Source organism: Phytophthora cinnamomi (genome assembly GCF_018691715.1).
Source record: "Phytophthora cinnamomi strain GKB4 chromosome Unknown Contig45, whole genome shotgun sequence".
Taxonomy (NCBI): domain Eukaryota; phylum Oomycota; class Peronosporomycetes; order Peronosporales; family Peronosporaceae; genus Phytophthora; species Phytophthora cinnamomi.
This window is the reverse complement of record NW_027150978.1, coordinates 549,081-572,159: the sequence shown is the minus strand read 5'-3', so window position 1 is coordinate 572,159 and position 23,079 is coordinate 549,081. Positions and strand designations below refer to the sequence as shown.

Below are 23,079 nucleotides of genomic sequence, written 5' to 3'. Positions count from 1 at the left end.
ATGTCCAAGACGCCAGCCCAGATGGCCACGCTTAAGGAGCTGTTCCAGGCGGCCCAGCAGGACGACTTCGACGCCGTTCGCGACTACCTACAAGTGGTTTTGCATGACGAAGCCGAATCGGGTCTGGAAGGCTCGCAGAATGCCATTGAATCCATCGTGGAGGCGAAAACCAAGAACTCGTTACTGCACTATGCATGCGACAATGGCAACTTGGAGGCGTGCAAGTACCTGCTCATGTGCGAGGGTATGGCACCCGCATTCCTGAACGAGATCAACGCCTTCGGACACACACCACTGTTCTACGCTGCCAGCAGTGGCAAGTTGTCGCTGGTCAAGTGGTTGATCTCGAACGGAGCGGATATCGACACGGACTACAGCGATCGCGGTGACATCGTCCCGCGTGACGGAGATCTGGGCATTTTCACACCCTTGCAGATCGCCTGCTTCAAGGGCCACGAAGGTGTCGCCAACTTCCTCGTAGAGTGCAACGCAGAGCTGTCAGGGACCAGGAGGAACGGCAAGACGCCGCTGCATTTCGCTAGTGCTGAAAACCACCCGGCCATCGTGAAGCTTTTGATCGAAGCGGGGGCCGATGTTCATTCCTGCGATAGTGAGGGGAAGACACCGGTCGATGTGGCAAATAGTGCGGTGCTTTCGTTGCTACTCCCGGAAGAATATGGACTGCAGAATAATGAGGAGGAGTTGGAGGGCGCGGCTGAAGACAATGGTGACGATGATGATGAGTTTGAGGGCGATGAAAAAACCAAGCAATGTATGGAGGGTGTCAAAAGTGCGTTCGGGGCGGAGATTGCGCGGTCCTTTCGTAGCAAAACGTGGAAGACGCGGGTGATCGCGATCACGGATGCCAGCATGTGCTTTCAGAACGTTTTCAAGGGCAAGAACCTCGTGAAATTGTTTGATGGAGCGTGTGTTATGATGGAATTGGCACTACAGGATGCTGTCACGCAGGTGGCATCGAGCTGCTGCACGTCGTTGCTCAAGGTGGCGTTCAACGCAGCCATGAGCGAGAAAGACTTTCACACCAGGCAATTCCACGACCAACGCCCAGCCATAGATCGGATCGCGAGTGCGCTGCTACTACGCGGTGCAGGATCGAATGAGAAAGACGCCAGCGAGGCGGTGACGTCGCTGCTTTTCTTGATCTGCAAAAGCAGCGACATCACTCGCTACCTGACGTCGCAGATTTCTCAAATGATGACCTCGTCATCTTCCGCCCCGCCACTGCTGTCTCCTAGCAAGCAAAGCAGCAGTGCTGGTCCATCAGCTTCGAGCACGAATGTGTCGTGGCGACACCAACTCGTGGCGATTAAAATCCTCAACGCGATTGCTAACCAGTATCGAATGGATGAGATATCGAGTGGCTTGAGCTTCGCCAACGCGATGAAGATTAGCATGTTGGCTCTGGAGAACTCAAGTGTCCATGTACGAACTGCATCGATTGATTTGCTTGTCCAGTGCCTCGTGATCCGATGCGAGGAGTCCGGTACGTTCCATCCACCTGTAGGTTTTGAATATTATCTCCTGACAGAATTTACTGCTGTATTCCTAGAAATGAAGGGAACGCCAGAAGCGATCTACGAGCACACAAAGAGCTGGTGCGAGTCCCTTTTCAAACAGCAAAACCAACAATTGAAGCCGTCCATTCAAGCCAAGATCAACACGGGGCTCAAAAATGCGCTTCAGCAGAGCAAGCGTCTGTCCATTCGAAGTGACGAGTCTTCGGATCGAGGAGATGAAGGCAGGAATGGACTTATGAACAACAATACGGCTGCTTTCGACGTCCCCACCGCTACACTTTCGCCTCGCAGTAAAGCTTCCCAGAGAGAGGACGACCTTCCCTACGCAGAACCTATTCAGGACCAGAACAAGGACCAAGCAGCCGACATGCTGGAATGTTTTGGTGAGAAAGCAACGAGGTGCCTGTTTTCCAACGCTTGGGCTCCCCGAGTCGAGGCGCTGAGTTACGTGCAGTACCTGGTGGAGACTCGCCAGCTCTCGTTTGCCAGTCAAAAAACGAATTCCGCTTTATCACAGCGGACGCTGGTGAGTGCGGTGCAAACGACACTCATGCAGGCACTTCAGGACCGCGTCAACTCGGTATTTGAGGCTGGAGTATCGCTCCTGATGGAAGTTAGCATCGCGTTCGACAGCACTGTGGCATCTCCTGCTGACGTGACAGTAATGCACGACCTAGTCCGACCTCTGATTCCTCGCTTACTTGTCAAGCTTGGCGATTCTAAGAACCGGTTGCACGTGACAACGGAGGACGCATTATTGCTGCTATCTAGACAAGCATCGTGTATCGGGCCGGTGTTTTTACTTGAAGAAATGATCGCGTGCGACCGGAACTCGTCCCCTCAAGCGCTCTCCGCCACTTATTTAACCAACAAGATGGCTCTCGTCTCGAAGCTGATGCTGGAATTCGGCATCCAAGAAAGCTCTGGAGAAAAGGGATTGCTTCCTATCCGAAACGTGCTGCAGTTAGCACTGCAGGTGTGCGAACACAAAGATCAGAACGTCCGACTGATGTCGCTTCAAATTGTGGCCGACACGCTGCAAGTGGCTCGTTCTGCTGCTATGCCGTTTCTCGACGCTTTAGCTCGGTCTTCCCGGCAAAAACTTATCTCGAAGCTGGTGGAGCGAGGTGTAATGGAATCCGATATGCTGATGGACGAGGTCGACGACTTTGAGATCCCCACAGAATCCGCCCGACCAAGTACATCTGGAGGAATTCGACCGCCTACAGCATCAGGATCATCAACGAAGCATCGACCAGCACTTGCCAATCCGTCACTTTCGGCTAACGCTCCTTCGTCTGGCAATCAATCGAGCAGTGCGGCACAATCCCAACCTGTCCAGCTTCCATACGGAACGGCGCTTACAACGGAGCAAAAGGAGCTTTTTGCGAACATACTTCAAGGTTTTGGCGAAGAGCTGGTTCGTTGTTTACTGGATAAAGCGTGGGCTCAACGTGAAGCTGCGATTCGTGAAGTGGAGCGACAAGTGGTATGTTGTGTAAGTGGAAGAATTACCACGGATACCGCACTACCCAAAACGCTCGAAGCACTTGGAATGCTCGCTCAAGTTCTCGAAATTGGGCTGAACGACACAGTTGCGCGAGTTTTCCAATGTGCGCTGCGTCTTTTTCAGGTTATTGCAACAGACTTCTTGCCCTTAGTGGCATCGGAACACCAATATGTGGACGAAATCCTGGAAAACGTTGTTGGTCTCGTTCTACAAAAGTTGGGAGACACAAAACAACGTTTGCGTCAGGATTGCTATACACTGTTGCACTCAATGGCATCTTTGAGTCACATGGGTCACGCTCGGATGTGCAAAATGCTCGCTGAAAAGTACCAACAACTTTCATCTTCATCAACCGCGGTAGCAGCTTCTCCGCTGGTCATTGGAGAGCTGCTGCGATTGTTCACCATGCTTGTGAGGGATGCTCCAGCAGGCGACAACCATAAACAGCCCGACTTGTCCCTCATTTTGGCAATCGTTCGACCAGCTTTGGAAAACAAGCACGTTGACGTCCGCAACGCTGCTATAGCTACCTATGTGACGATCTACGAAGCTACAAATGGCGGGACGAACGATTCCTATGGAGCCGTGGATTTAAACAGCTTCTTAGCAGATTTGAAACCTTCAATGAGAGAGACTATCACGCGTAGTGTAGTGCAGATTACTAAGGCTCTTCCAGCAAGCTCGCTATCAAGAGAAAATGACGATAGCAGTCGACCAGAAATCGATAGCGGCCGGAAGTTGCAGCGACCTCTAGGCGTGGATGCCCATAAGCTCGGATTGATTTGCTCTGCTGAGATAACGGAGCTCCTCACTTCTCCGTCCAGTAGCCCCGCCCAACGATGTCTTGGCGTGGACAAACTCGTGGACTATCTCGTGGCTTCCAGTCCCGACCTGAAATTTAAAGGAGCTTGGGAAACGTGCTGTCTTTTGGTGAAGCAGCTTATGCTAGAGACTACACCAACCGTTTGCCTGGCTGCATTCGACTTGCTCCAGCTACTGATTGATCCACCGAGCCAAAGCTATGGCGGAAATGGACAGGACTACGCGATCCCGTGGGGTGAATGGGGTGTACATCTCGTGCTTGGATCCACGATTCGCAGTGTAGTTCAGCTCAGTGCCAGTGAAAGTGTTCGAGTTCGCTCGAAGGTGAGCGACATACTTCGCTTAGTCGCCGGCAAGAGTGCGGTTGGCAAGAACGCCGTTTGCAACGCAATCCTCAGCGCGCCGGAGCAAAGCGATATGAGTGGCAGTGCCGGAGAATCGATCTCTGCGCGCAAAATCGCCTTCACAAAGCTGCGATGGCAGCTTTCGCTGCGTCTGGAGCTACTCTACGAGTTCCTGGTGGTGACAGATAGTAGCAACGGTGGTGCGCCGTCACCTCCGGCAACGGGGAGGCGGAAATCGTCCAGCAGGACATCAAAACCGTCTTCATCAGCGGAGCCACTGGGCGTGGTTAATATCGTCCCGTTCCTCGGTTCGTGCGCGACGCATCCGAGTCCTCTTATCCGTACTGCGTCGGCCAAGATCATGCGCTTCTTGCGTTCAACCAGCGATGAAGAACTCGCGGCATTTCTGCAGTCGAGTTGCTCCCCAGCTCTACAGCGACGCCTTCAAACGCTCATGGCTCATGCAGCCCGAGACGAAGACGACGAAGGGAATAACGCTGACCATTTTGACGCTGACAGAACCACGTGTGTGCGTGGCAGTCGAGCTTCACACGTGCGACGAGTTGCTGCGCTGCGACCTCCCCGTTCCGTTCCTGTGGAGGAGAAGCAGATGATGGTGGACGTGTTCCCACCGCCTAATTCCGCTCCGGGTATGAGCCGACGTAGTGGAGGCGATGGAGACGACGGCGACGACTCCATGAACGATGGAAGCTACATGGAGTCGCGCAACCAGAAGCAGCCCATTTGGCTCGAGCAGCAGTCTGGAACAAGCAGGAAGGCACCATCAGCTAGTGACATGTTTGGTGCGCTCTCTTTCGACGACGGCGAGCCTGAAGGTCCCATTATGGTTGGTAGCGGAGCGGCTGGGCTTATGAAAGCTCGTCGAAAGAGTACGCATCGAGGGACAGCCAGCAACAACGACGAACTCAATGAACGGACTCGCTACGGAGTCTACTGAGGTGAATAAGGTAGCTCTACAAACACGATTCTACACTTTTGGCAGCATTCGTGCGAGGATTCTTTGTGGTTTTGCGACCTGTTGGATGTTTGTGAAGGCCCCTTGATGATGTATATTGCACTTCGTACCCGTGGTGTGGGTACATGTACAATTGTGTGAAATTCTACATAATCAGCGAGTTGACGATGCAGCGGTCTTCACAATCAGAAAGTTTATACATGGCGACATTCGCGCCCAGCAGCTTCCACCTCATTCTGAAATTTGCTCGACTCGAAGCACTTACTTGATCCCAACGTATCGCTTCAAGGTGTCAAGATGGCATCGCCAACGCCCAGCACCTCGGAGGAGCAGCAAGCAATTTTGTACGACAATGCCGAAACTCTCTTGTCATGCGGGACTTCAACCCTGCACGAGCATGTGGCCTGGCGGATGCGAGCAGCGCTTGGGCGGCGGCTACCACAAGTGGAGGTCCGGTTTGAGAGCGTATCCATCTCGGCAAACATCGTCGTGAAGGACGCAACCCAGTTGGAAGCAGAGCTGCCGACGATTTCCAGCGTGATCATGCAAAGCGCTCGGGACATCGGTGCTAAGCGTCACGTGGTCAAGAAAAGCATTCTTCGCAACGTCAGCGGCGTGTTCAAACCGGGAACTATGACGCTCGTACTCGGTCAGCCTGGATCCGGCAAGTCTTCGCTGATGAAGCTGCTGAGTGGAAGGTTCCCTATCGCAAGAAATGTTGCAATCGAGGGCAAAGTCACGTTCAATGGTTTACCTTTGGAGAAGTTGGAGAAGAAACTCCCCCAGCTCGTCGCATACGTGCCTCAAAATGACAAGCATCTACCAACTTTGACCGTCAAGGAGACGCTGGAATTCGCTCACGCCTGCAACGGTGGAGGGCTATCCAAACGCGACGAGGAGCACTTTCTGCATGGCAGCCCTGAGGAAAACCAAGCTGCGCTGGATGCTGCACGAGCCATTTACAGGCACCACCCTGACATCATTATCCGTCAACTCGGTCTCAAGAACTGTCAGAACACTGTCGTGGGCGACGCCATGTTGCGTGGCGTGTCCGGTGGTGAGCGGAAGCGCGTGACGACCGGAGAGATGGCGTTCGGCAACAACTTTGTGCTCATGATGGACGAGATCAGCACGGGGCTCGACAGCGCCGCAGCATTCGACATCGTCTCGACGCAGCGCAGTCTAGCTCAGGCGTTCGGCAAAACCGTGGTGATCTCGTTGTTGCAGCCATCCCCGGAGGTGTTCCAGCTGTTCGACGAAGTTCTTCTCTTGAACGACGGCTATGTCATGTACCATGGGCCTCGGTCAGAGGCACAACACTTCTTTGAAGATATGGGCTTCGAGTGCCCTGCAAACCGTGATGTAGCAGACTTCTTGATGGATCTGGGCACGGACAAACAGCGCCAGTACGAACTCGGCCCAGTCCCGAGGAACGCGGCCCAGTTTGCCGACGAATTTGAGAAGTCGGGCATCCACACACGCGTGATAGATTATCTTCACTCACCAGTAAAGCAAGGGCTGTTGGAAGACAACAAAAGTTACATCGAATCCACGCCCGAATTCCATCAGGGATTCTTTGCCGGGACAACTACAATTGTAGCTCGTGAGTTGAAGGTGCTCGTCCAAAACTCCGCTGCAGTGAAGAGTCGTGCTTTCATGGCTTTGATCCTCGGGTTACTGTATGGGACAGCGTTTTATCAATTCGACGAGGTGAACTCGCAGGTCGTCATGGGTCTGGCCTACACGGCGGTAGACACCCTGTCAGTGGCGAAATCGGCCATGATACCGACGATTCTCACAACTCGCGATGTGATCTACAAGCAGCGCGGCGCCAACTTCTACCGCACTTCTTCCTTTGTGATCGCGAGCTCGGCGAAGCAGATCCCCGTCGTTCTGATGGAGACGCTGCTGTTCGGATCGATCGTGTACTGGATGTGTGGCTTCGCTGCGAGCGTGCAAGGCTACATTTTGTACCAGCTCGTGCTTTTCCTCGTGAACATGGCGTACGCCGCGTGGTTCTTCTTCATTGCGTCCGTGTGTCCAAACATCAACGTTGCGAACCCAGTTTCGCTGCTGTCATTGCTGTTCCTCGCGACATTCTCAGGGTTTTTGATGACCAAGGAGTCGATCCCGGTGTATTTGTCGTGGATTTACTGGATCAGTCCTCACGCGTGGGGGATTCACGCGGTTGCAGTCAACCAGTATCGAGACTCGCGTTTTGATACGTGCTTATACGATGGTGTGGATTATTGCACAGAGTATGGAATGCAGATGGGCGAATACATGCTCAGCATGTACGGTGTGCCTAGCGCGAAGTACTGGTTGTGGTACGGTCTAGTTTTCTTAGCCGCCTCCTACGTCATTTTCATGTCGCTCTCGTGCTTGGTGTTGGAATACTGGCGCTACGAGACGCCAGAAAATATTTCGCTTAATGCGGAGAATGGTCATGCCGACAAGCGCACAGCCTCCTTCCGAGACAACTACGCACTCGCAACTACGCCCAAGTCTACTCCCGCGAACGATGGACAAGATTTAGTTGTTTTGGTGACGCGCCCTACCGAGAAGAACTTTGTTCCTGTGACGCTGGCGTTCAAGGACTTGTGGTACTCCGTGCCGGATCCGACGAACGCTAACTCAAGCATTGATCTGCTTAAAGGCGTGAGCGGATATGCACTACCAGGAACTATCACAGCTCTCATGGGATCTTCCGGCGCCGGCAAGACCACGCTTATGGATGTCATCGCTGGACGAAAGACTGGAGGAGAAATTCGTGGCGATATCATGCTGAATGGCTACCCCGCTACTGATCTCGCTATCCGTCGAGCTACGGGCTACTGCGAGCAAATGGACATCCACTCGGACGCGTCTACATTCCGTGAAGCGCTGACGTTTAGCGCATTTCTGCGCCAAGGTGTGGATGTACCTGACAGCCAGAAGTACGACTCCGTTAACGAGTGCCTGGAGTTGCTGGACTTGCACCCGATCGCCGACCAGATCATCCGCGGCAGCTCCACGGAGCAGATGAAGCGCCTGACGATCGGAGTGGAGCTGGCGGCGCAACCCAGCATACTGTTCCTGGATGAGCCGACGAGTGGTCTCGACGCTCGATCGGCCAAGCTCATCATGGACGGCGTGCGTAAGGTGGCGGACACGGGTCGCACCATCGTGTGCACGATCCACCAGCCGTCGGCGATGGTGTTCGAAGTGTTCGACAGTCTCTTGCTGCTGAAGCGCGGTGGTGAGATGGTGTTCTTTGGAGATCTGGGTGAGAAGGCGGTGAACCTGATCAAGTACTTCGAGTCGATTGATGATGTGGCGAAGTTGGAAGAAAACTATAATCCGGCGACGTGGATGCTGGAGGTGATCGGTGCAGGAGTGGGTAACAGCAATTCGGACAAGACCGACTTCGTACAAATCTTCAGGTCCAGTGTTCAAGCTCGAGCGCTCCAAGAGAATCTGGATCGTGAAGGAGTGACTCGACCTTCGCCGTCTGTACCAGCGCTGGCATTTGGCAAGAAGCGGGCAGCCAGCAACTTGACACAAGCAAAATTCCTGATCAAACGCTTTTTCGATATGTACTGGAGGACTGCGTCGTACAACTTGACCCGGTTCTTGATCTCGATCATGCTGGGATTGGTGTTCGGAATCGCGTACGTTGGTGCGGAGTATTCATCTTACCAGGGTATCAACTCGGGTCTAGGCATGGTGTTCATGACACAGTCCTACATGACGTTCATCGTTTTCAGCAGCGTGGTGCCCATTTCCTACCAAGAACGAGCTTCTTTGTACCGTGAACGCTCGGCTCAAACGTACAACGCGTTCTGGTATTTTGTCGGCGCCACACTCGTTGAAATCCCGTACTGCTTCGTCGAGTCACTACTGTTCATGATTTTTTACTACCCGATGGTCGGCTTCACGGGTGGAGCGCAGTTCTTCGCATACTGGTTGAATCTGACGGGACTTGTGGTTCTTCAGGCGTACTTTGGGCAGCTTCTGGCGTACTTAGCCCCCAACCTGGAAGTGGCGTCGGTGTTTGTCATCCTGGTCAATTACGTGTGGATCACGTTCACGGGTTTCAACCCCCCGGTGGCCTCAATCGCGCAAGGCTACCGCTGGCTGTACCACCTCACCCCTCACAAGTACACTTTCGCCAGTTTGATTGCCATAGTGTTTGGTGATTGCCCGAACGGCGGTGACAGGAACGAGCTGGGTTGTCAGCGAATGACTGGAGTGTCCCCCTCCCTCGGAAGCGGCATCACCGTGGCCGAGTACCTGGATGAAATCTTCTCCGCGCGACACGACGAGATCTGGTCAAACTTCGGCATTGTGATGCTGTGGATTGTTTGTCTCCGGGTAGTTTCTCTGATGGTGTTGCGGTTTGTCAACCACCAGAAGAGATGACTCTGCGTTATCGGAAGATCCACGTACGAGACGTGAAAGTTTTTTTTTGCTGTTTCCCCCCTTTCCAGAATTGAATACTCGCTCCAGGGAATTATCCTTTGAAAGAAAACGGAGGCAGTAAAACATAATGCTCCTGCCTATAATTACAATTGTTTTGATGAGGTACAACAATTTAGATTCTAAAGACGCCAATGTCCGTTTGGGCAGCTCGCTAATACCTCATCGAGATCAAGCCCGTGGTTTGCTCCTCCAGTATGATCGGTTCAAGTCCGTTGAACCCTGAACGTACTATGCACCAAAACACAATACAATGTGGAGAATCAGTTTGAAATTTCGGATTTTAGACAAAAATCGATCACCATAACTTGGCCTCGAGCCAATGCGGAGCAGCGCCGAGACCTAAAGGTGGACGGATAACGGCGCATATTATATGCTATATCTGGTCTCGCATTCAAAGAGAAAGCGGAGTCTGTAATGGTCAGAGCCGTACTTTCATAATTTACGAAAATCCCTAAATTTACACTGTAAGAGCAGCCAATTCAAAACCGTCGGCCAACCTCATAACCGCAAGAATGTTCAAAATCAAAAACCGTGAGAACCCCCATGTAACCAGTACATGTACTGTAAAAGGTTACTTGTGTCAGCTGTCGTTAGTCATCAGACTTGTCGTTACGGCCATGTGACAGCTGTCGTAAGTCACCACACTTGTCGTTATGACCTTGTGACATGTGATACTGAGTACCACTCCGTCTCAAAATTGATGTCCCATCCCACTCTTTTTTTGTCTCGAAAATGATGTCCTCAAACTGTATTTGATTTAACTATGGTGAGTAGTTGTAATGCTGCGACACAATTACGGCTGTTTTGGGGGAGCACTGAAGGCTCAGAGGCAGTCTTCCCTCCCGCTGAAGCTTCGGTGAGGAGACTTGAACGTGTTGCCTCCTGTATCCTGAATGCACAAGTCCATCGACCCCTGCAGGCTTAAGAACGCGGCATTAATTGTCGATGGCGGCAGCTCCCAGTACGCTGCTGTAACGACATCAATGAGCTCATCAAAGTGAGCTCCCGCCTTCGCGGCGTGCTTGAAACCTCCATTGGACTGGGAAAGTAGGAAAATGGGCGGAGCTGGACCGCGCTGCAAAAGACGAAATATTGACAAAACGCGCATGTGTTCTACAACAATGGGACATCAATTTTGAGACGGAGTAGTACCACTGTACTGTACAGTGCCAGGAGCTACCACTGAGGTCAAAAACGAGGTACGGTTGTACAGAAGGTGGGATCTAGCTATTCAATGGTTTAAGTCAATGAAAACAATAGTTTTGTTGTTTTAGTATTTTTGGATACAAAACCCAAGTTAATATTACTATAAAGTGGAAAACGTATACTTGAACCAATTAAATGCACTCATCTGGAAAGGGTTTTGTTTTGTAAGAACAGATGTGGTGTTCATCATCGCTCATAGGTGGCAGTTGGGGAAATGACAAATGTTGGCACTATTCTTGATTTTTTTTCAAATTCTGCGCCAAATGACAGAATCGGACACTAAAAACATTTCTGGCAGCTTGTGTTGCCGCATGGTGCGCTAGAATTTGGAAAATTTTCCGGAATAGTGCCAGCATTTGTCGTTTCCCCGGTGACAGTTGCGTTCCGCCCAATGCGATAGCATTGGATGCTGTCATCGCAGCATGCGTTAGTATCAAGTACTCCACGAGTTGAGCAGGAGCACTGCTCGCGGGAACGAGCACGAGCAGCAAACAGCCTGCGAGCGGGCTCGTCGGGATTTGAGCGTTCCCTATGAATTCGATTCGACAGGGGAGCGCCAATCCCCTTAGCATAATTTATTGGATAAATATAAATTACTAGACCGGGATTCGTTGAAATAGAGCAGAACACGCAAAGATCTTGCTCGTTTCGGGTGTATTTACTAGATGGAGTTCTAAAACCGTTATATATGCCATCGCTTGATCAGCGAGAACTCGCAAGCTGAGTTGTTTTTATAGCTGGCTTGGGCCTCTGCTCGTGGGATGCTTGGTTATTGTGCTGGTCAGAGATTTGCTGTGCTGACCAGCTCCTCTCGGAGAAGACCCGCTGCGACCAAATGTGCCGCCTTGCTGAACTAGTGAGACGATACTGTATGGTACACACAACATACAATGCAACGATTAGTTTGTTTACGCGTGTACTCACTTCAAAATTCGCTCAGAAATACGCAAGACCCCCGCAGCCATGCCCACCGGCATTCACCTACTGCTGGCCCTCGTCGCCCTTCTTATCGGAGCTGACGCCGCCAACGGCGATAGCCAAGCCGACCAAGCTGCCCTCGCGACAACGTCGGGCCAAGCGCTGGTCATTGAAGTAAGCAAGGGTGTGGCGAAAAGAATGCTGCGTTCTTTCGCGCCTGAAGATGAGAGTGACACTGAAGAGAGGTGGGGCTGGCCCGACCCAAAAGACCCGGCAGAGGTTTTCGAAAAGTTGGGCCTAGCGTCAGTGCTGAACAGCGAGTCTGCTGGCGTGAAATGGCTCCGGTCCGTGCAGAAGTACAGAAAAGCGAAAGGGTCCATCCTTCATTTCCCCAACGAGCAGGTTTATAGCACTTTACGACAGAACGGACACTCGGAGGGTGACATAGCTGTATTCTTCCAGTCACTCACTCAACACAGGAAGGTGGGCGGCCTCGCGGGCGAATTGCAAGACTTCCAGTTCCAGCGCTGGTTACACCACCGCCTGACGGCGGCACAAGTTGAAGAAATGCTGAGTTCAGCGCCGGATGCCGTGAGACCTCACATCGTCGAGAAGTATACCCTTCTAAGTGTTGGTGATGCCATGCGCCACGTTAACAACCCGCGTTGGTAAAACCTGCGGTAGGTCGTTAGTTTAAATTACGCGCACGCGCTCTTCGCGTAATTTAAAAATGAGCCGATAGACCAAATAATAGGTTTGGCCTAAACCTAGTCCACTCTTTTCTCTAAATTTGTGCAATTAGTCCCGCCAATTGATAAAAATGCTCCGAGTGGCTCGGAGTGTCCACCGCCGCAGGTGCCACCTCGTCGCCGCGTCGCTCTCCACCAACGCGCGCCCGGACTCTCTCCTCGCCTACGGCGCGCGCATCTTGCGCTGCACAGACCACCACGAGAAGGTCTCTCTGACTTTCGAGTGCCAAAACCGGTGGGACTCGGACTCTCTACCAGTATTCCAGGAACCAAAATGGGGCGCCCACATTCCGCCGGACCTTCCGGCCCGAGGTCCCAAACCGGAGCTTCTACCGCCCAAGCAGATGCCCAATATGAAACAACTGCAGACGCTCGCCAGTATACCGGTAATTATGCTCCACGCGCTGGCCCATATCGAGTTAGGTGCCATCGACAACTACTGGGACACAATTGTCCGCTTCGACCCAGTTGAGCACAAATTACCAAAAGAGTTTTACGACGACTTTCTCAAAGTGGCGGCGGACGAGGCGAGGCACTTTAAAATGGTCGACGACAGATTAAGGGAATTGGGTTCGGAATATGGGGCGCTGCCCGCTACGAGGGCCCTTTTGGAACATGCCGCCAATACTGCGGCGGATTTGGCTGCGCGCATTGCGGTGGTGCCGTTGGTGCAAGAAGCGAGGGGGTTGGACTCCGGAGACCGGTTAGTGCATCGGATCAAGTCCATGGGGGACAAAGCTTCGGCCAAAGTGGTGGAGCAGATTGTGTGGGAGGAACGGGAGCACGTGCGGTGCGGCATCAAGTGGTTCCGCCATATCGCCAAGGTGCAGAACCGAGAGAAGGATATGGTCGCGTATTTCCAGGAACTAGTGTTGCAGTTTTTCCCGGACGGACTTCCGGGCCCGTTTGATGTCGAGGCTAGATTGGCAGCGGATATGGGTACCGAATGGTACCAACCGTTGGAGAGCAAGGTGGCGCACTCGTACCCACCTCAGCCGCGTAGTGAGAAAGACACGAAGAGGAGTGAAGTGGAGCAGCAGGGTGCGAGTGTGGCTGCGTTTGCGGCTAGCAAGAAGAAGGTGATCTTGGCCGGGTCAGTATGGCCCGAACGCACCAGCTCCGCGGCTGGAGTTCGGAGTGCCGACATTATTAGTGTGCTGCAAGAACGAGGGTACCAAGTGCTATGTGTGTCTCCGAGTCGACTGAACGACCACACTGCAAGCCTGGAGGAGGAGCAGGGCGTGCGCTGCATGCAGGCGGACGCCAACACAGATGCCTTCCAGAAGCTGCTGCTTGAAACGATGCCGCAGCTTGTGGTGTTCGATCGGTTTATTGCCGAGGAGATGTACGGATGGCAAGCCAAGAAGTACGCGCCGGAAGCGCTCCGCGTACTTGACCTGCAGGACGTGCACTTTGTACGTCGTGCGCGAGAGTTGGCGGTGAAGAAACATGGTGCGAGGTTCGAGGATACGTTGGATGGTAAGCTCCTGGACATCACTCCGGTAGAGAAGCTTGCGATTCGCGAACTTGCATCCATTCACCGCTCAGACCTCACTCTGTATGTGTCGGACTTCGAGCGCGATCTGCTGACCTCGCGCTTCCAAGTTCCTGATTCGGGTTTGCAACTCTGCGACTTCTTCTATCCGGAAATTGATTCGACAAAGTTAAAGTCCTTCGACAAACGAAAGGATATCGCCTTTATTGGCAGCTTCAAGCACACCCCCAACGTTGACGCCGTAGAGTGGACCAAAACGACTCTCCTTCCGCTTTTCCGCAAAGTTGGTGGTGAGGCCGAGGTGCACATTTACGGATCCTATGGTGAGTCCAAGCGATTTGCAAAACTCGACGATCCTAGTCAAGGCTTCCGCATGAAGGGTTTTGCGACAAATGCGCACGAGACGCTGAGTCAGTACCGCCTTAGCATTGCACCGCTGCGATTTGGTGCCGGAATCAAGGGCAAGATCGCAGACAGTTGGTTTGTTGGTACGCCGTGTGTTAGCACTTCCATTGGCTCCGAGGGTATGACTCTCGAGGATGCGCCGTGGGGTGGTGCAGTGGCAGATGACCCGCAGGTGTTCGTGTCCGAAATGCAGCGGTTGTACACCGATGAACCCAGCTGGAATGCTGCAAATGATGCCGGCGTTTCGCTATGCTCGACGCGGTACGATCGATCGCGCAATGCTGATAGCTTCATGAACGGTGTGGAACTTGCCATGAGTGAAAAATACGCGCTCCGGGAGCAAAATTGGATGGGACGCATCTTGTGGTCCGAGAAATTCCGTGCGACTGAGTATATGTCAAGGTATATTCGTGCAAAAAACGAGGGCTTACTCAGCAAGGACGAATAAATGACACGTGTTGGGGCAATATACCGTAACCTTGACAACAACAATTATTTATGTTCTTTATTCTGTGAGGAGCCGAAGGAGTTACAGAAGAGCTTACGGCACCAATTCAGCCGTAAGCAACAATAGGGTAAGTCATGAGTTTAAGGCCAAAAACAGATTACCCAACTTTGACAGCCTGTTACTTTTGACCCAAGATGGCTATGGAAACGTTCTTAGCAGATAAGAAATCTGCGCTATTCCAACTATATTTTGGACAGTTACACTTTGTCTCGACACGGTTTCCTGTGTCATGGTAGCCTTGCGAAAAAGATGCCTACTTTTTGAGCCGCCGAGCCAAGAAATATTTTGCCTTTAGTATGGGCGTCAACATATGCTTGGCACTACACTATAATTTCTGGTAAGTGCGATTATTGACGTATAAACCTATACCGATGACCCTTATGCAATTATAAAAGCTACAAGTTTGCCTGTCAAACGATGGAACGTATAACACGTCGTCCATCGGCGTGCTTTGTGTCTTGCTGGTCTTCATAGACGCTCTTGACATTTGTTGCTTCCGCGTTTTCCTAGGCACATTGCTCGTGTCGAACATCTCACGTGTCAGTATTCTGCCGGCTACGGTTGTTGTCTTTCTCTTCCGTGCCTTGGTTTTTCGAAGTGGTGGTAGCGTGAGAATATTTTGTTGAACTATCTCTTTTTCTCTCAACTAGGCTGCCTGCTGCACGGTGTCGGTCGCTGCAAAGACTGCGGCGCCTAGCGGCTACAACAAGTGCGTTGCATTGAATGGAAGGCAAACCAATATTATGTGCAGCCTGTCCTGTTTCGACAATATCAGCGGAAATATGCGACGAACACCCGTCCAATGACGAGATCGTCTACTTCATGGGCACGTCTGTGCTGGCCAAGAACGCTTCGTACACGTGACAAGGACGAGTGCACGCGGAGATGGAGGGCTACTACACCGTCTCGTTCGCGCGTGCGATCCCGAAGGGGAGAACCACACGAATCCGGACTACGGCTCGACCTTCGCTATCAGCATGTTCAGCATTAACGGAACCGAGGTTGGCGAAGGCTACCGTCTGTATGGCGACGGTGGCATCAATCCGTAGAGTAACTCGATCGCCACGCGCGACAACTGGGACACCATCAAGTCATACGTGTACCTGGAGGAAGGCTGGCATGGCCTGGAGGCGTACATCGTGGGTCTCATTGATGAGCCTGAGCTGGGTGACCCCTACGCAGCGCTCGGCCAACATCCAGCTTGCTGTCGATGTTGCCAAGGAGGTCAACACGCACATCGTGTTCACGTTCCGCCGAGACGGGTCTGACCCTGGACGACGGCCTGGACGAGCTTGTGAAGATGGTGGCTGCCGCGAATCCGAACACCGTCGTGGTGCTGACCAAAGCGGGGCCCGTGCTGATGCCGTGGCTGAACGACGTGGCCGCCGCGCTGGAGATGCTGTATCCGAGCCAGGAGGGCGGCTGGGCCACGGCCAATCTGCTGCTCGGCAACAGCGTGCTCAAGGCCGCCTGCCGGTGACGTACCCTGCGAGTCTGGACTCGACCATGACCCGCAACCCGGACTACCCGGAGTGCGTGGCCACGGACAGCGGTAACGCGACATTCAGCGAGGGCCTGAACAACGGCTACTGCTGGTATGTGCACGCGAACACGAGCGTGCTGTTCCCGTTCGGCTATTGTGAGCGTCAGCGACCACTTCTCGCTTCTCAGACACCGTGTACCGGTAGGTCTTCTGTTCCTATCTAAAGGCCCCTGAAGATGATAAGACCTCAAAGGCCCGGAAGAAAAACATGCTAAGGCAAGTCGTGAGTTTAAGGCCAATGTACGTATTTAAAGCCGCACATATATTAATACATCCAATCCGGATAAGAATAGAGCTCTTCTGTTGGCTATACATGTACATGTAATAGGTTTTCGTATGGAGCGTGTCGAATTTATTTCCCCGTTCCGAAATCCCTACAATTTCCGACAGAAAGGATGATGATCAAAGCCAGACACAATCGAAAATAGTAGAACAATTCGAAAATTAAACGATACGTTCGGTAAATTAAGTCCCAACAAGGCTGTTCGAGCTATGCCATACTGGAGGCCCCCAACCGAAGTATCCCAGCCGTTTCGCTCGCATGCTAGCTGTATCTTGATCTTCCCCGCATTTGGCTGCTGATCTGAGCTGGACATCTTAAAAACTCGAAGTGCCAAGTTTCTGACAAACTCGACAGGTCATTAACATTCGATTAGATGTTTCTAACAACCCTATCGGTCGAAATGCGTGTTCAGCTATGACATCGTTGCTCGAGGTCACTACTTCGTCAATCGAAACCCGTGCTGATGTAAAACCTGCACACAGCCACAAAAAAGGATCTGTATGCTGCAAAATTGACATACAAACATAAGTTCACCTACCATTCAATCGTAAACTCGTCAATACCGCCAACGAATTCGTATTATGCGCTAAGCTTAGATTTAGGATAGCCTCGCAGAACTCCACGTACATGTTAGCACTTCCTGGCTTCACACCCTTGATAAGAAAATGGTAGAATCTCATTTGGATCAGATACGGAATAGATCTGATCCAAGAGCAGGCTTTTTGTCATAAGAGAAACGGGTAGGCAAGGGCATACCTAGCGACAGCAAACATTACAGTTCATCCACATGTAACCTCTGAGCATGTCATGTCGACAACCAAAAATGGTCCCATACAAATTATACACCTTTTCACCTTCAAAATGGCAATTTGCTAATTCAAAACCACGGCAAAACTGCATTGCATTGAGACTAGGGTACTTCGTACTTTTATACACAAGCCATTGACTGATTTGCAAAACTGCTGGCCAATAGGCAAATCGCACTCTTCAAATCTATGAACCGAGATATATCATACAGTTTATAATATACAATCATAGACTATTGCAGTTTTGATTTTACATTTTGTAGTTTTGAACTAGCAATTTTCCGTTTTGAAGGTGAAAAGGTGTACATTTTTATTGGGATGGCAGTAACCCGAATCAAATTTACCCAAACTAACGGACACGCCATCTCCACTATCAAAGTGGATCCGCGTTTGGTTATGTTAAATTTCTGGATAGCTAGGTTTGCACGTAAGACTACCTCTACACGATCGCTGTTAGCTTTATCGGTGTAATGGACCCAGTTATAGCAATTCTGTGGGCGCCAGCCTCTGTAATGCACCTCGGTGCTGCAACTTTGACGATGCTGACACCAATCACGCGATGCCGAGTTGTGTTTGGATAATGCGCGCACTACCGTATCAAGTACATCGCCTCGTGGCAGTCGAAACGCCTAACTGCAATTCTTTACTCGAAAGGTAGCCGATTTCGGTTCTTACTCGAAACTTATCCGCCAATTACTCGGTCGAAACCCGCTTCCCGTCTTGCTCGTCAAACCTTACCGCCTCTGGTGGTTGATAAAGCGCAAAGCCGCTAACGCAACGAGCCGAAGCCCGACCACCCAGACTATGACGATGGCAAAGTTCGACCAGACCTCGCTGTACTTCACGTCGAAAACGCTCTCCAGATATCCCTTCACGGTGACCCCTTCCGGTAAACTGGGTGGAGAGTTCGACATAGACTGACAACCAAGCTGGGTGCCGACGCCATCCTTAGGACAGTTGCCGAAGATAATGGCAGATAGACTGGCAAAAGTACGCTTGTGCGGAACAAGGTGGTGCAGCCAGCGGTAGCCTGCAGGGATTGTTCCAGCTGGAGGATTGAAACCCGTGAACAGTGTGCATATGGAGCCAATAATAACAGTGAAGACCGACGCTACTTCGATGCTTGGAAGAGAATACGCCAGAAGCTGCCCGAAGTACGCCTGTAGCAAAACAAGTGCGGACAAGTTGAGCCAGTACGCGAAAAAATCTGCAGCTCCGCCGAAGCCAACCATGGGGAAGTAAATGGCCAAGAAGGCCAAACTTGCTCCAAAACAGTAGGGAATCTCGACCAAAGTGGACCCCACGAAGTACCAGAAGGTGCTGTACGACTCGCACGATCGCTCTCGATAGTACGAAGCGCGTTCGCGATAGGTGACCGGCAACACGGCGTTAAAGGTGATATACGTGATGAATGAGGTTGTTAAATACGTCGTGCCTAGACCCGAGTTGACGCCCTGGTACGACGAATACTCTTCGCCGATGAAAGTAATGCCGAAAATCAGGCCAAGAATGAGGGAGACGATGAACCGAGTCAAATTGTACGACGAAGTTCGCCAGTACAGATCGAAGAAGCGCTTGATCAGAAATCGAGCTTGAGTCGCGCTACTTGCAGCTCGTTTATTGGTAAACTGGAGCTGAGGGATCGACATCGACGACCTCATGATACCACGTTGGTCCAAGTGTTCAAGTAGCTGTCGATAATTCTCACTCAACCTGTATCGAGAAGCAAAGTCCAGTACAATACCGTTGACATTGTCCACTCCCGCGCCGATCGCTTCCAGCATCCACGTCGCCGGATTATAGTTTTCTTCCAACTTCGCCACGCCGTCAATCGACTCGAAGTAATTGACCATGTTTGCCGCTTTCACTCCTAAATCCCCAAAGAAAACCATCTCACCACCGCGCTTCAGCAACAAGAGACTGTCGAACACTTCGAACACCATCGCCGACGGCTGGTGGATCGTGCACACGATGGTGCGACCCGTGTCCGCCACCTTACGCACGCCGTCCATGATGAGCTTAGCCGATCGAGCGTCGAGGCCACTCGTAGGTTCGTCAAGGAACAGTATGCTGGGTTGCGCCGCCAGCTCCACTCCGATCGTCAGGCGCTTCATCTGCTCCGTGGAGCTGCCGCGGATGATCTGGTCGGCGATCGGGTGCAAGTCCAGCAGCTCGAGGCACTCGTTCACGGATTCGTACTTCTGGCTGTCAGGTGCATCCGCACCTTGGCGTAGAAATGCGCTAAAAGTCAGTGCTTCACGGAATGTAGACGCGTCCGAGTGGATGTCCATCTGCTCGCAGTAGCCCGTAGCTCGACGGATAGCGAGATCAGTGGCGGGGTAACCATTCAGCATGATATCGCCACGAATTTCTCCTCCAGTCTTCCGCCCTGTGATTACGTCCATGAGCGTTGTCTTGCCGGCACCGGAAGATCCCATGAGAGCTGTGATAGTTCCTGGCAGTGCATATCCGCTCACTCCCTTGAGCAGATAAATGCTGGAGTTAGCATTTGCTGCATCCGGCACGGAGTACCACAAGTCTTTGAACGCCAGCGTCACAGGAGCAAACCTTTCCTTCTCCAGCTGATCGTTTTGAATTCCGATCGTCACTTCTGGACTAAATTGCGAAGTATTATCCCTTGGAGTTTGCGCAAAAGCATAGTCTTGTTTCAGAACGCCGTCGTCCTTGGTCCCCGTGCTGGTAGATGAATTTAAATCCATGTTGGGTGGCTTTTCACAGCACCAGTTTTCCAGCACGAACCACGCCATCGCCATGAAAATTATGTACGCAGCAACCAAATATCCGAGACCAAGCCATAGCCAGTATCGCTCCGTCGGAACATCGAATAGACGCAGAGAGTACTCGCCCATCGTCATGCCAAATTTCTCGCAATACTCCACATCCCGGTAAGTGCACACATCGAACGACGGATCTGTGTACTGGTTCACAGCAACCGCTCGAATCCCCCAAGTCAACGGGCTGATCCAATAAATCCAGAGCAAATAAGTTGGGATCTCCCCCTTGGTGATGACGAAGCCGGAGTAGATCGAGAACAGCAAATCCGAGAGCATCGAGATAGCGTTGGCCACATTTAAATCCGGGCAGATGACCGCCAGGAAGAAAAACCATGCTCCGAACACCATACTGGTGAGAAAGAGCAGTAACTCGAACAGCAAATAGCCTTGGGCAGTGGCCACAAAACCACACATCCAGTAGATGATAGAGCCAAAGATCAGCGTTTCAGTTACGGCCAGCGGGATTTGACTGGTCGACGTTGCCAGGACAAACGACGAAGTGCGGAAGAAGTTCGCGCGGCGCTGCTTCTTGAATACGTCTCGGATGGCAATGAACGATGGTACTTGTACTGACTGGCCGATGATCACGAAGCTGACGACGACGAACCCAACGCCCATGACGAGTTGCGAGTCAGCTTCGTCGAACCGGTAAAACGTGCTCGCATTCAGCAGCCCCAGCACAAGAGACATCATGATACGACTAGCCAGTAGCACTCGATCACGCGAGAACAGCATTAGCTGGCGTCGAGCAAGCAGTCCAGTACTGCTCCAAAAACTCCAGTTAAACTCCGGTATGGAGTCCATACGCTCAGATTCGTCGTCCTCTCGGGTTGCATTTGACAAATTCTTCATCATGTCAAGCATTCGTTCATGAATCTCCGAGCACTCAAAGCCTTTTGCGAAATCTTCTGCCGTTCTTGGGGCTCCCTTGACCTCATATTGCTGCTGTTTGCTAGTACCGAGATCCACAAAAAAATCGGCCTCGTCACGTTGTGGAGGACACTTGAAACCAAGAGCTTCAAAGTAGCTCAAGGCCTCCGTTCGGGGTCCGTGGTATATGACGAAACCTTCATTCAGCAGCATCACGTTGTCGAAGAGAGCAAACACCTCAGGTGGCGGCTGTAGTAGCGAAATGACCACGGTCTTCCCGAATGCCTTTGCCAGACTTCGCTGCGTAGAAATGATGTCGAACGTCGTGGCACTGTCAAGGCCCGTGCTGATTTCGTCCATCATGAGCACGAGCTTATTGCCGAACGCCATCTCGCCCGTGGTCACGCGCTTGAGCTCGCCACCCGATACCCCGCGCAACATGGCGTCGCCTACAACGGTATTCTGGCAGTTCTCGAGGCCAAGCTGGCGGATCACAATGCCAGGGTGGTGCTCGTCCATAGCTTGAGCAGCGTCCACTGCAACCAGATTCTCCTCAGGCGTCCCCTGAATGCAGTTGCTTGCGTCGAATTGGGACAGTACTCCGCCGCTGCAAGCATGCGCGAACTCGAGCGTCTCCTTGACCGTCAACGTCGGGTAGTGGTCGTCGTGCTGGCCCACGTACGAAACAAACTGTGGCAACTTCTTCATGAGTTCGTGTTGTTCTCTTCCGTTGTAAGTCACCTTCCCCTCAATCGCTATGTTACTCGTCATCGGAAAGCGCCCACTGAGAACTTTCATGAACGCCGACTTGCCCGAGCCAGGTTGACCCAATACCAGTGTCATGGTACCAGGCGTTAGGACGCCACTCACGCTTCGGAGAATTGTTTTCTTGACCACGTGCTTCTTGGTGCTCATTCGCAAAAGTCCCTTCTTGACAACGTTGGAAATGGTTGGCAGCTCCGCCCCTAGTTGCATTTCGTCTCTGACGACAATATCCGCCGAGATGGACAAGTTCTCGAACGCCACCTCCATCCGAGGAAGCGGTTTGCCAAGGGCCCGTTCGGTAGCAGTCGCAACTTGGCCATGGAGAGCTTGGGACCCCTTGACCATCATCGCTTCAGCATCGCCATACGCTCTCAGCGGGGATTGCAAATCTTGCATTGTGTCTCGGTAGTCGATTTTTTGTTGTCACGGATTGAGCGACTCGAGGGGTGCTTTTAGCGGCGGGCTGCCGATTTGTGAATGCGAATGCATTTGAATCGATGGCGACGGGCAACAACGCTACAGAACGCCTCGTTGTCTGTTATTACCTCATCTCATATCGCGATTGGAAGTGTTTGTACCAGATACGATTTGATTGGGTGACAATCACATTTACCGAAGTGTGGGCAACAGTGCCTGGACACTATAATAAAGAATTGTAATGTCAATTCCGCCACTCAATAATAAATACTTGCGCTGCGATTCAGCAATAATAAATAGCGGGACAATAGCTATTGTATTGCACGCACGCTACTGCTCTTCGCTGTACCTAGGTGTCCTAATTATCGGAAGCGTCCTCGATGTCCGCGATACCGACACGCATGCGGGGAGCGTACTGAAGAGCACGCAGCAAATGTCAGCGTTCTTGGGCATGGTGGCGGTGGTAATGGGGCTGAATGGCATTGAGCGGTAGCTAATTTGCAAATGACCTAGCCTAGATATATCCACCATTTGCGATGCAGGGCAACAAACTAGGCGATTAGTGGATGTGGTGGACTCTAAGAAACTACTTGTGTTCACTAAAGTATACATTTGCACGTTGTTAGCCCGTTTGACTAGGAAAATGTATGCATATGGACATTGAGTGA

At 51.9% G+C, this 23,079-nt stretch overlaps 3 protein-coding genes across 3 annotated transcripts; all 3 read left to right on the top strand.

Annotated features, from left to right (window-relative positions):
* Positions 1–5,172, top strand: IUM83_15655 (AGC/PKC protein kinase; the record flags this gene model as incomplete). Its single annotated transcript, XM_067940489.1, has 3 exons — positions 1–1,504; positions 1,571–2,737; positions 4,217–5,172. The coding sequence occupies 3 exons, from the start codon at positions 1–3 to the stop codon at positions 5,170–5,172; spliced, it is 3,627 nt and encodes a 1,208-aa protein (XP_067790675.1).
* Positions 5,173–11,820: 6,648 nt separating this feature from the next.
* Positions 11,821–12,447, top strand: IUM83_15654 (putative secreted RxLR effector protein; the record flags this gene model as incomplete). The annotated part of the gene is made up of 1 exon (XM_067940488.1): positions 11,821–12,447. The coding sequence occupies one exon, from the start codon at positions 11,821–11,823 to the stop codon at positions 12,445–12,447; it is 627 nt and encodes a 208-aa protein (XP_067790637.1).
* A 148-nt stretch (positions 12,448–12,595) lies between these two features.
* IUM83_15653 (putative secreted RxLR effector protein) lies at positions 12,596–14,872 on the top strand (the record flags this gene model as incomplete). Its single annotated transcript, XM_067940487.1, has 1 exon — positions 12,596–14,872. The coding sequence occupies one exon, from the start codon at positions 12,596–12,598 to the stop codon at positions 14,870–14,872; it is 2,277 nt and encodes a 758-aa protein (XP_067790673.1).
* Positions 14,873–23,079: the final 8,207 nt, after the last annotated feature.